Source organism: Ovis aries, chromosome 10, assembly GCF_016772045.2.
Source record: "Ovis aries strain OAR_USU_Benz2616 breed Rambouillet chromosome 10, ARS-UI_Ramb_v3.0, whole genome shotgun sequence".
Classification (NCBI taxonomy): domain Eukaryota; kingdom Metazoa; phylum Chordata; class Mammalia; order Artiodactyla; family Bovidae; genus Ovis; species Ovis aries.
In genome coordinates this window covers 23,543,905-23,559,658 of record NC_056063.1, presented here as the reverse complement: position 1 = coordinate 23,559,658, position 15,754 = coordinate 23,543,905, and the positions used below count along the sequence as shown (strand labels likewise).

Here is a 15,754-nt window from a genome sequence, read left to right as displayed (position 1 = left end):
TCAATTCTTGCATGCTGAGAAAAAAGGAAGTCAGGCAGGAAGGGAGCAAGAGAGGAAGGACAGAGGAAAGAATTGCCCTTATTCCTTACTGGTTCTGTATATCAAATCCACAGTTTAAGAGTATCTAAGGGTTACTTTTTCTTATGTGATCTGGTCTCCTCTGGAGTCTGCTGCCTTGGAGATTTGAGACTTTTCCCCAGAGTTCTGCACTTCTTTGTCTTGTTTTTGATCATTGGGGAGAATGAATATCCTGTAGTTTATGCCACCTCAAAGTACCTAATTGTCAATATGCATTAAAAGAAATATGATAAAATCTTTTGCCCGAGAATGTACACTGAATGTTGGCCTTCCACTGACCGTGATATTTACACATCCTTTATATATCCCGAAAAATCAGTGGAAATAAGCTCAAGCAATGCTAGTTAGTCCCATTCAAAAAATGATTTAACCTTGGAACTTCCCTGGTGATCCAGTGGTTAAGGCTTCAGCTTCCAATGCAGGGAGTGCAGGTTTTGATCCCTGGTCAGGAAGCTAAGATCCCTCATGCCTAGCAGCCAAAAACACCAGAACAGAAAAAACAGAAGCAATATTGTAACGAATTCAGTGAAGACTTTAAAAATGATCCACATCAAAAAAATGTTTTAAAAAATGGTTTACTGTTGACCATTTTCCCTTCTTAAGAAGGACAAAGCCAGTGTTAGAATTCCTTAAGTCGGTTTGGTTGACATGAAAACTGATCACAGTGCAGTGTTTAGTGTTTTTTATGCCAGAGTGCAGTGCGTGTGTGTTTCTGCAAATAATGTGCTTGTGTGCCACCAGAACCATCAACAACACATAAGAGGGCTTTTATGCTTGGTTTTAGGTCAGTGACCCAGTGGCGGCTGAGTTTAGCTTGAACACCCAGATGTACCTCCTCTCCAAGAAGAGCCTCTGGCTGTCTGATGGATCCATGGGATTTGGGCAGGAGAGCGACGTTGCCTTTGCAGAAGGTATCACTTTACAAACGAGAGGCCTGCTCTGTCTGTTTGCCATTGTGTCTGTTGTCCTTTGCTTTATCGGGATTGTGATTGAGGGGGACAGTTACAACTTATTTTATGGTTTTGAGAATGTAACTGGGTCTTTATCATTTTGGCAGGGATGGGGGAGGGGATCATTGAAACTGGATATGTAATTTAATGTGCTTTGCGACCCCATACACTATAGCCTTCCAGGCTCCTCTGTCCATGGGATTCTCCAGCCAAGAATACTGGAGTAGGTTGCCATTTCCTTCTCCATGGGATCCTCCTGACCCAAGGATCAAACCTACATCTCCTGCTTTGGCAGGTGGATTCTTTACCACTGAGCCACCTGGGGCTCCAGATATATGTTACAGGATGATTTTTATTCAGAAAATCAACCTTTATTTCCCTTAGTGAAGTGAAAGTCTCTCAGTCATGTCTGACTCTTTGCAACCTCATGGTACAGTCCATGGAATTCTCCAGGCCAGAATACTGGAGTGGGTAGCCTTTCCTTCCCCAGAGGATCTTCCCAACCCAGGGATTGAACCCAGATCTCCCGCATTGCAGGTGGATTCTTTACCAGCTGAGCCACAAGGGAAGCCCAAGAATACTGGAGTGGGTAGCCTATCCTGTCTCCAGGGGATCTTCCTGACCCAGGTATCAAACCAGGGTCTTCTGCATTGCAGGCGGATTCTTTACCAACTGAGATTTCCCTTAACTAAGTGATTTTTGAAACAAGCCTGCAATTTTTTCCTTGAATGTTTTTTGTTTTTCAGTTTGCATACACTCAATATTTCATACACTCAAGTACATGAGAATGTAGCTCATGGGCTGGGGTTGTGCCTGTCTTGTTCAGTGGTATATTCCCAGAACCTAGCAAAATGCCTTGCACACACAATAGGTGGTCAGTAGTGGCCGTGAAATAGATAAGGAAATACCAGGGAGTTTCATTAAACCCTCCTTTAAAAGCAAATAGAGCTATTTTGGCTTTTTATTGGTGTTTTCTTTTTTGTGTGATCCTATAATGATTTGCTTACCTCTTGCCAGCTAATGTATTGTGTAAACTGGACTTGAACTACAACGGGATGTTATGAATGTTAAGTTATAAGCCATGCCTCGAGGTTATTCCCACTGGCATGTAAGGGTCAATAAATCTTTAGTACTTGTGTTCCTCTGCCAAGTGGTCCTATCTGAGGCCTGGGAGTGGAGCAGACCCTGAAGCTCATGCAGGAAGTTCTTCAACATTTGATACCAGATTAGGAAGAGAAGGGGATAAAGTGTCAGCATTGCCATAAACTGTTTGCTGTGCCACACAGACACACCGCATCCCTTAATAGAAGGACACTTCCTCATGTCTGTTGCAGGTGATATCATTTACGGTCGGGTCATGGTGGATCCGGTCCAGAATCTAGGTGATTCCTTTTACTGCAGCATTGAGAAGGTGTTTCTGTGCACTGGGGCTGACGGCTACGTTCCCAAGTACAATCCAACGAATGCAGAATACGGCTGCTTGGCTGATTCGCCTTCACTCTTATATAGATTTAAAATTGTGGTAAGTGCTCTGACCCAAACAATGCACCAGATTAGACAAAGTTAATTGTTTCTGTCTTCTATTTTAAAACAAAAGCATCTTTTAAAATGAAACCAAATGGTGGCATTTTATGGTTAAGGGTATTTGCACAAAACTAATAGGAAAACCTCCTGCGTTCGCAAACGTTGGCATTATCCACAGCAATCCTCATTTTCCTTATTGCCTAAAGGACAAAGCTCAACCAGAAACACAAGCCACCAGCTTTGGAAATGTCCTGTTTAATGCCAAACTGGCGGTGGATGACCCTGAAGCTATCCTCTTAGTGAATCAGCCTGGATCTGATGGATTTAAAGTCGACTCAACACCACTCTTTCAGGTGAGCCAGAAACAAGGTTACCTACGACAGCTGTGCAATCACTTGCAAGCCGCTTAACATCGGAATGCCTCAGACGTTTCCCACGTAAGAGGCAGTAATTGCTGTACTGTGTAGAGTTAATGTGAACTTTGAGTAAGATAATGCATGTAAACCACTCCGGACCATCCTGAGTACATCATGAACACTCCATAAACATTGGCTATTATTATGTTTATCAATATATTCATCGTGTTTTATGTCTATATGTAATGAAGACCCTTATTCAGCCCAGCATATAAATCTAAACCTGTTAGTTAGGAACTCTGGTGGTCTTCTTCAAAATCTCCTTTCATTTGACTTTTCATGACTATCTTTATTAGAGTGATCTTAAATGAACAGCTGGACTCAGGAAAACAATTGTGCACAGCACAGAAATCTCCATTCTTCATAGACCAAAATAGGAAGCGCTAACCTAGAGACAGAAGGCAGAAAGATACCCAGGAGACCATAACAGTGAGCAGACAAAGGAGACAAATTCAGAGATGTGTTCACATTGTGAATCCTTAGGGTAGCAAGTGCATCTTTTAGGATGTTTACTGAAAATTGACCAAATAGGATGGGCTGGAGAAATATATTACCCTTATTCCACTGAGGGTGTCTCTTGTGGCTCAGCTGTTAAAGAATTCACCTGCAATGCTAAAGACCTGGGTTCAGTCCATGGGTTAGGAAGATCCCCTGGAGACGAGAAAGACTACCCACTCCAGTATTCTGGCTTAGAGAATTGAATGAACTCTATAGTCCATGGGGTCGCAAAGAGTTGGACACGACTGAGCAACTTTCACTTCACTATTTTGCTAAAGAGGGAATTTAAGAAACCATGTCTATTATCCTGAATCTTTTCAAATAGGAAGTTGAAGTATGATTTTTTTTAAATATTTACTTGTTAATTTATTTATTTGACTGTGCCAGGTCTTAATTGTAGCAAGCAGGATCTTTAGTTCCAGCACATGAACTCTGAGTTGCGGCATGCAGGATCTAGTTCCCAGACCAGGGATTGAACTCAGGCCCCGTGCATTGGGAGCACATAAACTGAGCCACTGGACCACCAGGGAAATCCTGACTTTTTTTGTTTGTTTGTTTGTTTGTTTTTATTGTTAACCCTCAAAGCATTTGACCTGAAGTCAAATCCTGAAGTCTTTGAAGAACCTTCTTTTCACAGACCCTGAAAAAGGCAGAATAAAGTTTTCTATGGCCTTATATGTAAATACATAGCAAGACACACTAGAAAAAGAGCTCTGAGCTTCAGAAAGTCTTACCTCTAATCCTGCCTCTGATTCTAACTAGTTCAATGATATTGGGCAAGTCACTTAACTGCTATGTATTCTCATTTGCTCATTTTAAAACTTTTTTTAATTTTTAAATTGTTATACATTTTTTAAGGTTACTGTCTTATTTACAGGGATTAATATTACAAGATATTGGCTCTATCTCCACGTCATCCTTGTAGCCTATCTTGCATCCAATAGTTTTTTAATCTCCCACTTCCCAATCCTATGTTGACGCTCCCCTCTGCTGGTAACCACTCATTTATTCTCTATATCTGTGTCATCCGCTCATTTTTTAAGTGAATGCGTTAGACTGTGTGGTCTGGAGTTCTCTGCAGCCCTGACAAATATTTACTAGCACATGTTCCCTTAAGAGTTGTACAGAGTATTTTACAGAGTGCTGTTATTAAATATATTAATTCCTCAGACTAAATTGAATGATTATTCATGATCTCTGTTATGAATTTCTCTTGCAGAGAGTCATGAATTTTTAGATTGGCCTAGGATTAAATCTTCTAATGAGTAGAGTTGTGTTTCTAGGTTGCTCTGGGTCGAGAATGGTATATACACACCATCTACACAGTAAGATCGAAAGACAACGCCAACCGAGGCATTGGCAAACGCAGCGTGGAGTACCGGCACCACTCTTTGGTGAGTCAAGGGAAGCCCCAGGCAGCTACCAAGAGCCGGAAGAAGAGGGAGATCAGAAGCAGCCCTCCGCTGGCGTGGGAAATCGGGGCTGAGAACAACCGGGGAACAAACATCCAGCACATCGCCCTGGACCGCAGCAGCAGGAAGCAGATCCTTCACGGGAGGGTTTCCCCTGACAGCGTCCTCCCCCGGGAGCTCAACAGTCCCAGCTCTGAGGTCAGCCTGCTCACAGTGGTGGGGGGCGTCGCGGTGGGACTCCTGGCGGTCATCCTCACTGCCGTCGCGGTGATGATGCACCAGGGCAAGAAGGGTGCCAGGAGGAAGGACGCGCCCAAGGACCCTGGCAGCCGTGAGCCCATGATGCCCTCGGTGAGCCACCACAGCGACAGCTCGGAGGTTTGATGGCTGCAGGGGAAACCCAGCCTTTTCCTCCAGTGCCCAGGAAAAGACGATCGAAACCCAGTGCTTCTGTCGACGGCAGAGAATTGGGGACTTCTGTGACAAAGCTGCTCAGAGGACCTGACTGTACTAGTGAGCGTTGATTCGCATTCTGTCTGCGTTCAGGCATCAGAGGACACCTTCAGACCATAGACCACATCTTTCCTCTTGCCCAGAAGGCATCAAGTATATATCCACGTGTACACACAGCCATGGTAGACTGCGACGGATGTACTCACCTTAGGCATTTTCTCTACGCAGTGGAGATGAACCTGGTGCTCACAGACTCCTTCAGAAACTTAACAGGAGTCTCTTGTTGCTATATTGGTGTGAATCTTGAAGGTGCAATTATCACACTGTTTATTCATTATATAACGTTTTAGTACTCTAAAGGTTTTCATCAGTAGTCTTGAAGAATGATAAACACACTGTTTATGGTGACAAGTTTTCTAATAGGTGAAGACAGCATGGAATTATGACCAAGGGTAGCTCAACCCACAAATCACCTTTTTTACCTACTTGAGAGGGAATGGAAGGAAAGATAGAGGGCAAGTAGTTCAGCCACTTGCATTTGCCTTGTTCCTCATCTTCGTCGGATCCTTCTTGTTTCATTTGCTTATTTAATTTTAAATTAAACCAAAGAATACGTTGAGTCTGGAGAAGATGGTTGAAGAAAGACTGCTCTGTTTGGGTACATAGTAAGAAATAGTAGAATTCTTGCATGATAATATACCTTATTGGTGCTCATTTGTGGGACATGAGCAGGATGGCGACAGTTTGATGATGAAGAAATGCCATAGAGTTAGATCCCCATTTACAAGACAATGTTCTCGAAGAACTGAGCCTAGATGTTTGCAGTATTGAACCCATAAATGATAAGGAGAAATGTCATTATGATGGTGAAGGGAGAAAGTGGTATTTATTAATATAATATGTTTAACCAAAGTGCCTCTTACATATACTTTATGGAATAAAAGAACATTTTGACGATGACACATGAGGTTAACCCTCACAATAGCATTACACAATGAGGTCCAAAACTTAAATTGTCCAAAAGGTATTTTATTAGCTTTCTAAGCAGCACCTGGTCCAAACAATGGGAATCCCTTCAACCATCATTCCAGAGATGATCTTAGAGATGGCCAGCATCACTCATCTTCTTCTTCTTCTTCTTCTTCTTCTTCTTCTTCTTCTTCTTCTTCTTTCGGCCATGCCACAAGGCATGCAAGATCTTACTTCCCCAACCAAGGAGCGAACCTGTGCCCCCTGCAGTGGAAGCTCAGAGTTCTAACCACTGGACCACCAGGGCATCCCCAATCACATTTTTCTTTGATCAAAGAAGAAAGCTTCAGCTCTCTGACATCTTCAGTTCAGTGAAATGAACTGCATTGTGGTCCATCTCAGTATCTAAAAATACTCTTTCCAGGGTTAAAAACCAAGGAACTTGAGTGAGCTTGTTTGATAAGCCTCCCATTGTCTTTCTGAGAAATGTGCTTTCACCAAATAGCAGCATTTTCAGTTGATAAGAGAATATGTCAGTAGTTTAGTGACCAGTCTTCCAAAAGTTAGTACATGTATTTCAAGCGGAAATAGGTCAACAGGAAAAGAACCTGACCTAAAGACTCCCTCTCAAGTGCTGCCTGGGATTCCCTCTCTTGCCTAGGTATAACCTGGCCAAGCTGGACATCCTGGTGGACTGGAGATTTTTAGAAGGTCAATGACTCATCAGTAAAGAAACTGCCTGCAATGCAGGAGACACAGGTTCAATCCCTGGGTCAGGGAGATCCTCTGGAGCAGGGCATGGCAGCCCACTTGCCTGGAAAATCCCATGGACAGAGGAGCCTGGTGGGCTGCAGTCCCTGGGTGGCAAAGAGTCAGACCCGACTAAGTGACTAACACAGTCACAGCGGCCTCCTCAGGTCATTCAGGCACTTTCAAGTTGGTGTCTGTGAGCCCCAAACATTTGTCTTCACTGAAAAAAAGAAGTGATTTTGATGCTGGGAGAGAGGCCGGAAGTAACCAGTGCTTCCCTCTCTTCTTTGGGGCAGCCCTGAACTTGATATTCAAAGCCTTTTAAAGAATAGGGTAGACTGTAGTCTTCTTCCATTGGGGAGTACATAAATGTCACCTGCAACAGTGTAGGTGGTCCATGGAAGGACTTCTATACACAGAAAGTACTGTATGACTCAGGAGATCACTTATCAAATAAACATTAATACTTTCTTAATGATCACTTTTCCTTTTATTTTGCTTTCTGGTAGAGGCTTAGCGATTCTTTGGCTTCCTCGTGACTTGCGTAAGAACGAGCATTTCTTAAGCAACTTTAAATAGCATGTGGACTTTTTTTTACAGCTTAGCATTGGATTCAGTTTTATGGAAACTTAAAGCAAGTACTCTCAATTGACTTTATATTACATTTAGTTAAGATGCTCTGAGCCTGATTGTCAAACAACCTTGGGGGTTTCTGTCAGAGTATGTTATCAGGGAAGCGTCATTACAAGAAAGCTATTGTAAACCTTTGGGCCAGGCTGGTTTTATACCAAATTTCTCTCTACAATGAGTTGTTCTGATGAGATGACTTTGGATAAATTGGAGAGCTCATGTAATATAGAAAATGTGCCTTCTAGAAAAATCTCCTCTCTGCCCATCTCCTTCTCTACTTTCCTTTCTCTTCTTCTTCCTTCCCCATGGAGGTGGAGGGAAAAGAGCCTATAGGAAATAGGCAGGTATAGCTTTCTTAAGTATGAACTACTTGGACTTCTGCATCATTTTTTAATATATGTATACTTAATATGTGATTTAATAGATGTCTAATCATTAAAAACTCTTCAGTGGAAAAAACAAGGCATCAGACATATGCTTTTTTGTACAGTAAGACAGAACCTTATAGAATAGTTTCAATATTCTAGTTTTAGAGAATCACTCTAGTAAAATTAATTCCCATATATACATAAAATAAATACCTGAAATAAATTCCCATAGAGGACAGGGTGTAAGCAGTAATCACTCCTTAAATCTCAGTAGCTTCTGACTCCAACAAAATAAGGTCTATTGACATTGCATAGGAAACGCAAAACTCAGTATTAAGCATTAACTGCTCACCTGACATATGAACCATGAAACATTAAAATGCATAAGTGTGTTTTAACATATGGTTTTATTTATTTCAGTTCATTCCCTCAGTTAATGTTTACTGAATGTTCCTGTAGGATTAGCCCAAGCTACTGTTCTTACCCTGGGGCAGGTTACAATCAAATGCGGCTCTTTCTTTGGACTAAAGGGATCAAGATTTGCATTTGTTTCCTTCTTGGATGAAGAAAACACTAAGCCTCTCTGTGAACTATAGTTTAACAATGTCTCTCCACATGAACAGAGGAGTCAGCTCCTCTCCATCTAAAAACCCCACGTTATGGATCATTCCAAATGTAGATCTAACACCAAATATTTCAAATAAGAAATTTAATGGAATCATCCTTTACACAACTGTGCAGAGAAAGCATGTTGCAGAGATGTAAGTCGCTGAGTCGTGGCCAACTCTGTGACACCATGGACTGTAGCCCGCCAGGCTCCTCTATCCATGGGATTTCCCAGGCCAGAATACTGGAGTGGGTTGCCATTTCCTTCTCCAGGGGATCTTCCTGACCCAGAGACTGAAGCCCCATCTTCTGCATTGACAGGCAGATTCTTTACCACTGAGCCACCAGGGAAGTCCCAGTGATGTGGGAGGCCCAGCGTATTTTTCCTTCTTCATGGAAGATTGGTCTACTTTATTCCAAGGATGTGGTGTAACAGCTAAGCTCTTCTGGTTCTTTAACATCAACCTCATGTCCTACGGTCGCACATTGTGATTCACGCAAGCATCCCGATTTGTGAATGATATGAAGAAAGGTCGGCTAGGAATCTGTTGACATTCTACTGCAGAGTGTTTGTGACAAGAGGATTGACTCTGGGCTCAATGCCAAGGGATTCAGTTCTGGAAGCAACAAAGAGCCTCTTTATCAAGTCATCTTACCTCTTATTATTTTCCAAGTTACCAACTCCAAAGTATTAGTCACTCAATTATGTCCAACTCTTTGCAACCCCATGGACTATATCCTGCCTGGTGTCCATGGAGTTCTCCAGGCAAGAATACTGGAGTGAATTACCACTTCCTTCTCCAGGGGATCTTCCCAACCCAGGGATCGAACCAGTGTCTCCTATGTCTCTTGCATTGCAGGCAGATTTTTAACCATCTGAGCCACCAGCCAACTCACCAACTCCAAAGTCAGTTTTTAAAATGAAAACAGAACTGTGTAAAAACCACAGAGAGCCCTTCCTCAGACAAATCGGTGCTAGGGGTTAAAATAGCCCCAGCCTGAGAAATGTTAGGGTAACAATAACAATGAAATGGAATGACATTTAGATTTTAAGAGTTGGAAATTTGATTTCAGCTACTGCTTTGAAAATATATATTTAGGATTAACTTAGAAATCAATGTTATACTATAATAGGAAAAAGAAAAAAAATATTTTTAAAGATGCAAATAATTTACAAATTAGAATTCACATAATTGTACTAATTTGAAAGCGAGAATATTATGGATCTTTGAAACTTTCATTTTTTTTCTAGCCATGATAGCAATAATAAAAGGATGGAAACAGGTGTCTTCGCTGACCATATGGCAAATGAGTAGATCACACATGCCCAACAGCCCAACTTGTCAAGGCTTTAAAAAGTATAATTTGGCCAGAAACTATAAATACTACTCTTAACACACACACAGAGGCTCACATGCATTTTTTTTAAAAAATCACACTTCTAGGAAATGAAATGACCCAAAAACCATAATTTTAACTGGAATTGCCCATTATGAAGATTTTCAAGGTCAACATAATGCTCATTTGTAAAAACAGACCATAGTGGGAGTTTCTTTGATATGAATTCAAAGGTTAAAGTGTTTCCTTAAGAGATCTTTTCCCTAGAACTGATTCTAGTATTATTAATACATAGTAATGACACAGGTTTCTACTTTCTTCTTAGAAACAAACTATCCACATGTTCAAGGTAACCCTGTTTAATTCTCTCTGTTTCCATATCCTTGGATATTAAGAACATAATACTTTGAGGTTTTGGTAGTTATTTTGATAAGAGATTCTAAAACAGAAGTGTACAATATTTTCCTACAGTTTTTACTAAAAAGATTACCAAGAAACCTTTTGAATAGGGGAAGAAAGCTGATTCTTTTAGAACTAAAGTTGATAAGCAATACAGACTAATGTGAGACTCTTCGTTTTCATGGAAGAAAAATGAGAGTGTTGAACTTACAAACTTTTAAACAAGAACGGGGTTTTTTTTTCCCTTTCCTTTTAAGCGCATTTGCTTTCTGTTCCTTGATATTTGTTTATATTTTTTCAATATTGTGTTTTGCTAAAGAACAAATGTAACAACATCCAAAACAACTGCTCTAGCAACATCTACTTTTACTTTGTTTCCTTTCCTTTTTCCCTCCTTTATTTCCTTGTTTCTCTCGTGGGCTTGTTTTTTACCCTCTGAGATTTGTCGTTTTTTCAGTAATGCTTCCCTTTTAGTTTTGAAACCATTACTGTTTTCACTAAATCAGTAGTGTTCTCAGTCATCTGAAAGCTGGCAAGTGAGCACAGGGCTTGTGTAGTGTCCTTTCTTTAGAAAAAGTTAAGGCTTTTGGATGAAGAGGGAAAAAAGAACTTCCTGCAAAAGATCAAAAGCCTCGTATTGAATACTGTGATGACAATCTGTGTCTTGATTTTTCTCTCAGTGGGGATTCGACATTGACATTTAAAATGTAAAAAACATCCCTTTAAGAATTTAACTGAGCAAGAATAAAAGATCAAAGATCATAAGATGAGATTGTTTTGGATGATGGAATACCTTGGAATGAAAAGAATGGCCAGAAACTTTGTTGAAATGTTAACAGTGTTGAAGTATTTAAAATTACAATCATCAAATGCACAAAACTCTTACTGCTGCCCAGATGTGGCTTCCACTGAGTACATGATTGTTTAGACACTCTCAGTGAATTTCTGCTACAGATATTTATTTTTTCTGATGTTTGAGTGATCCTGTAACAGGAAATATCAGTGCTGTAGCTAAAAAGAAGAAGAAAGAAAAGAGAAATGTAAACTTTAAAAACTAATATTAAAAACAAAGACCATTATAATAAAAATCACTTAAAAGGTAAGAAGATAATTATTGGTAAGACTAAAAGAAAATTTCTGTAAGGGCCTGCATTAAGCACATTACAAAAAGAAGTACAAAGCAGAGTCTTTGTCTGTCGCTTTAGGAATTTAAGCTTTTGGCAAGATATTTTTTAAGTCCATTTGTTTTTACAAAAAAAAACTTTATCCTGGACAAAGTATGCTTTATAATCATTTTAAGTGCCTGCTTGTGTATCAAGTGCCCTACAAAACACTCAACAAATTTGTATTTATTTAGCCACCAAGTGACATAACTGTGTGTGATAGAATTATTTGAGAACTTAATAGCCTTTGTGATTTTTCCCATGGGAATTCTTCCAACACAGTCTAGGTTTTTTTTCTCTATTTACTAAGGCACTGCATATTTGCTGGATATTGAAGTTTATCCCTGGGAATTCAATTATGCAAACAATTTGGAGTTATTCAGTCTTAAGTCCATGTATAAATGAATTCTTGCTACCCCTTGTGTTTTATAACTGCACCTGTTTTCCTTTACAACATATCACATGTTGAATATAAATAAAACCCCTACAAACATAAAGTGTTCAAATGGCTAAGTTATTGGGGTGTATTCTATACCTTTTAGCCACACAAAAATCACAGCATCCCTGTAGTCTGCAATGACTGGCAGTTGCTTTCCATTCTGATTCTAGCCTTGAGCATCTATAGGTTTTCAGCCTGGGACCTACAGGTCTGCCTACCCCATGACTTCTTAATGCTGGTGGTAAAACATTGCTGCTCCTCAGGGTCTTAGCGCCTGCCTACCCATTGTAACAGGTGCAGACACAGCCAGAGGGCTGCCAGGGCAATGGATATTTAGAGACAACAACATACTTAAGTGACTAACACTTCACGGGGTGGGGCCGTGGGGGATGAGAAGGAAGGTTGACTAGACCTGGCTAAGCTCTGAAACCCTGCCCAGCTGCCCTGGTGAAGATGAACCAGTTCATCTGATCTGTTGCCAAGGGTCTTTACTGCCAAGGAGATTAGTCACTTCTTTGCAAAGTTAACCTAAGTCAATGGGCTTCCGTGGTGCCTCAGTGGCAAAGAATCCACCTGCCAATGCAGGAGACTCAGGTTCTATCCCTGGGTTGGGAATCTCCCCTGGAGTAAGAAATGGCTACCCACTCCCGGACTCTGGCCGGGAAAATCCCAGGAACAGAGGACACTGGTGGGCTACAGTCCACGGGGTCGCAGAGTCGGACAAGACTTAGCAACTAAACAACAGCAACAAACCTAAGTCAATAATCTCATTTGGTTTATTTTAATATCATTTGATTATTTTAAATCAATAATTTATTAATTTTACATTAGTTAGTATTTATTTTATTTTTGTTGTTGTTGACCACACTGAAAGATCTTAGTTTCCTTGACCAGGGATTGAACCCACACCCTTGGCAGTGAATGCACAGAATCTTAACCACTGGACCACCAGGGAATTCCCTAATATTTTAATGCTAAAAGGAAACAAAAGGACAGTTCTTTATTGCTACTGAAGAAGTGAAAGTGAAAGTCACTGAGCCCTGTCCGACTCTTTGTGACCCCATGACTGTACAGTCCACAAAATTCTCCAGGCAAGAATAGTGGAGTAGGTAGCCTTTCCCTTGTCCAGGGGATCTTCCGAACCCAGGGATTGAACCCAGGTCTCCTGCATTGCAGGTGAATTCTTTACCAGCTGAGCCACAAGGGAAGCCCAAGAATACTGGAGTGGGTAGCCTATCCCTTCTCCAGCGGATCTTCCTGACCCAGGGATTGAACCAGGTTCTCATGCATTGCAGGTGGATTCTTTATCAGGGAAGCCCTGCTATTGAAGAATTACCCCCTAAAATGGGCAAAATACACAAAATTAGATTGGGCTGGGGGATGGGGAAACTCCTGTGTCAAAGTTCTCCCAACCCTTCCAAGACTCAAGGGAGAAAAGGTCATGTTTTAGCAGAAAGGTTGTGATCAGCAACAGAGATGTGTGGATGGATTGGTCAGTCCCCACCAAAGAAGAAAAAGAAGGTCTGTGTGCTGGAAATTTCCAAGCTGTGAGGGAGAAAGCCTGGCCTTCAGGAGCTTGGGGAATGGAACCAAGAAAGGAAGACTGACCATCCAGCTCCCCAAGGATGTTGACAGTTAGAACTAAGATCTCCCTGCCAGAAAGTCACAACTACCCCCAGAGGCACTCAATTTAAAGGAAACATCCCCAAGCCAGAATTAGTCAAAGTGGACCTGACTAGAGAAAAAAGCCATCAGGAGATGAGTCAGGCCCATTTGAGCTGACCCTATACAGACTCCTGCCTAACCACCAGCTGCCATCTCTTAAATGGAAAGTGAAAGTGCTAGTCTCTCTGCTGCTGCTGCTGCTGCTAAGTCGCTTCAGTCGTGTCCGACTCTGTGCGACCCCACAGACAGCAGCCCACCAGGCTCCCCGGTCCCTGGGATTCTCCAGGCAAGAACACTGGAGTGGGTTGCCATTTCCTTCTCCAATGCATGAAGGTGAAAAGTGAAAGTGAAGTCGTTCAGTCGTGCCGACTCTTAGCGACCCCATGGACTGCAGCCTACCAGACTCCTCCGTCCATGGGATTTTCCAGGCAAGAGTACTGGAGTGGGTTGCCATTCCCTTCTCCAGGGGATCTTCCCCACCCAGGGATCAAACCTGGGTCTCCTGCATTGCAGACAGATTCTTTACTGTCTGAGCCACCAGGGAAGCCCAATAAAACTCTTAAATGTAAGTTTTATTATAATTCAGTTATGACAAGGCCAACAGATTAAGAGATAATTGCCATTGAAAAGATACGTATTATACTCAGCTCCCAAAAGGAGCACCAGGGGGGCAACAGTGTCCATCAGGAGGCAAAAGGAGTGAAGGTGAAGTGTAGGCAAGAGCCACTCCTGTGGTTTCCATGGGAAGGGATGGATAAGGCAAGTGAACTGGTTTAGGATGAGCTGAATACTGAGCTGAAATGATTAGGTTTGAATCATTTCACTGGGCTGTAGACAGAGCTGTCTCTGCTTATCTAGTGCCTGGCGCTGGGGTGATTGGAGCGCATAGATCTGGACCAGGGTGTTAGAGCCAGAGAAAGGAGGCCGGTAGGGGAGGAGCTCTGAATTGCTTGGTTTGCATAGGAAAGACACACAGGTCTAGGAATAGGAGAAGGCAATGGCACCCCACTCCAGTACTTTTGCCTGGAAAATCCCATGGACGGAGGAGCCTGGTGGGCTTCAGTCCATGGGGTCGCGAAGAGTCGGACACAACTGAGCGACTTCACTTTCAATTTTCACTTTCATGCTTTGGAGAAGGAAATGGCAACCCACTCCAGTGTTCTTGCCTGGAGACTCCCAGGGACGGGGGAGCCTGGTGGGCTGCAGTCCATGGGGTCGCACCGAGTCAGACACGACTGAAGCGACTTAGCAGCAGCTTGGACTCTATGGCTTCCTTAGTGGCTAATATGGTAAAGAATCTGCCTACAGTGCAAGAGACTGTGGCTTGATCCCTGAGACAGGAAAGATACCCTGGAGGAAGAAATGGCAACCCACTCCAGTATCCTTTCTTGGAGAATTCCATGAACAGAAGACCCTGGTGGGCTCCGGTCCACGGGATTGCAAAGAGTCAGATGCAACACTTTCACTCAAGTTATAGAATCAGTTGAATTTACTGAAAAATTTGTAAGTTGTGAATTGTCCAAAAATCATATAAAGCATGATATGGCTTCATGGGGAAAAAACAGGTTAGAAAATCAAAAGTAGAGTGGGATCTCCATTTCGCATTTATATGCAGATAATACCTGTGTGTTGAGGGGAGCACGCGAAGGAGATGTGAGTGGAGATGTGGGGAGGCGGAGGGGGAGATAGTGAGTGTGGGCGTTACATGGGGAGTATGGGTGGAGTGTGAAAAGGAGTTTGAGTGTATGAGGATTTGTGTGCACACGTGTGTGCAAGCTCTCAAGAGTCCTAGACACAGTGGAAAACTATAGTGAGCACCCAGACTTCTAGAAACTAAAAGATTGGAACTGAAGGCAAAAAAAGCAATGGAAGGGCTCCATCGCCTCCCCTACTCACCTCTCCCCAGGAAAACTCAATGATATTTAAGAGCAAGAACTTTGGAGGCGTATCTGATTTCCAGTTCCAATCTATCACTCACAAGCTAAGGGACTCTGCATAAGTCATTCAACTTTTTGACACCACTTTCTCCTTTATAATGTAAGAACACTTCTTAGCATCCATGCGGGGCTGAACACAGTGTCATGCACAGCAGACAT

At 42.1% G+C, this 15,754-nt stretch overlaps 1 protein-coding gene across 1 annotated transcript in view; it reads left to right on the top strand.

The window, feature by feature from the left end:
* The window catches only part of FREM2 (FRAS1 related extracellular matrix 2), a 161,196-nt gene extending 149,145 nt beyond the window's left edge, over positions 1-12,051 (top strand). The window contains exons 21-24 of the mRNA XM_027973602.2: positions 863-989; positions 2,363-2,550; positions 2,759-2,905; positions 4,750-12,051. Coding sequence (XP_027829403.2) covers positions 863-989; positions 2,363-2,550; positions 2,759-2,905; positions 4,750-5,262 — 975 coding nt within the window. The 3' untranslated portion in view covers positions 5,263-12,051. The remainder of the gene's footprint in view (positions 1-862; positions 990-2,362; positions 2,551-2,758; positions 2,906-4,749) is intronic.
* Positions 12,052-15,754: the final 3,703 nt, after the last annotated feature.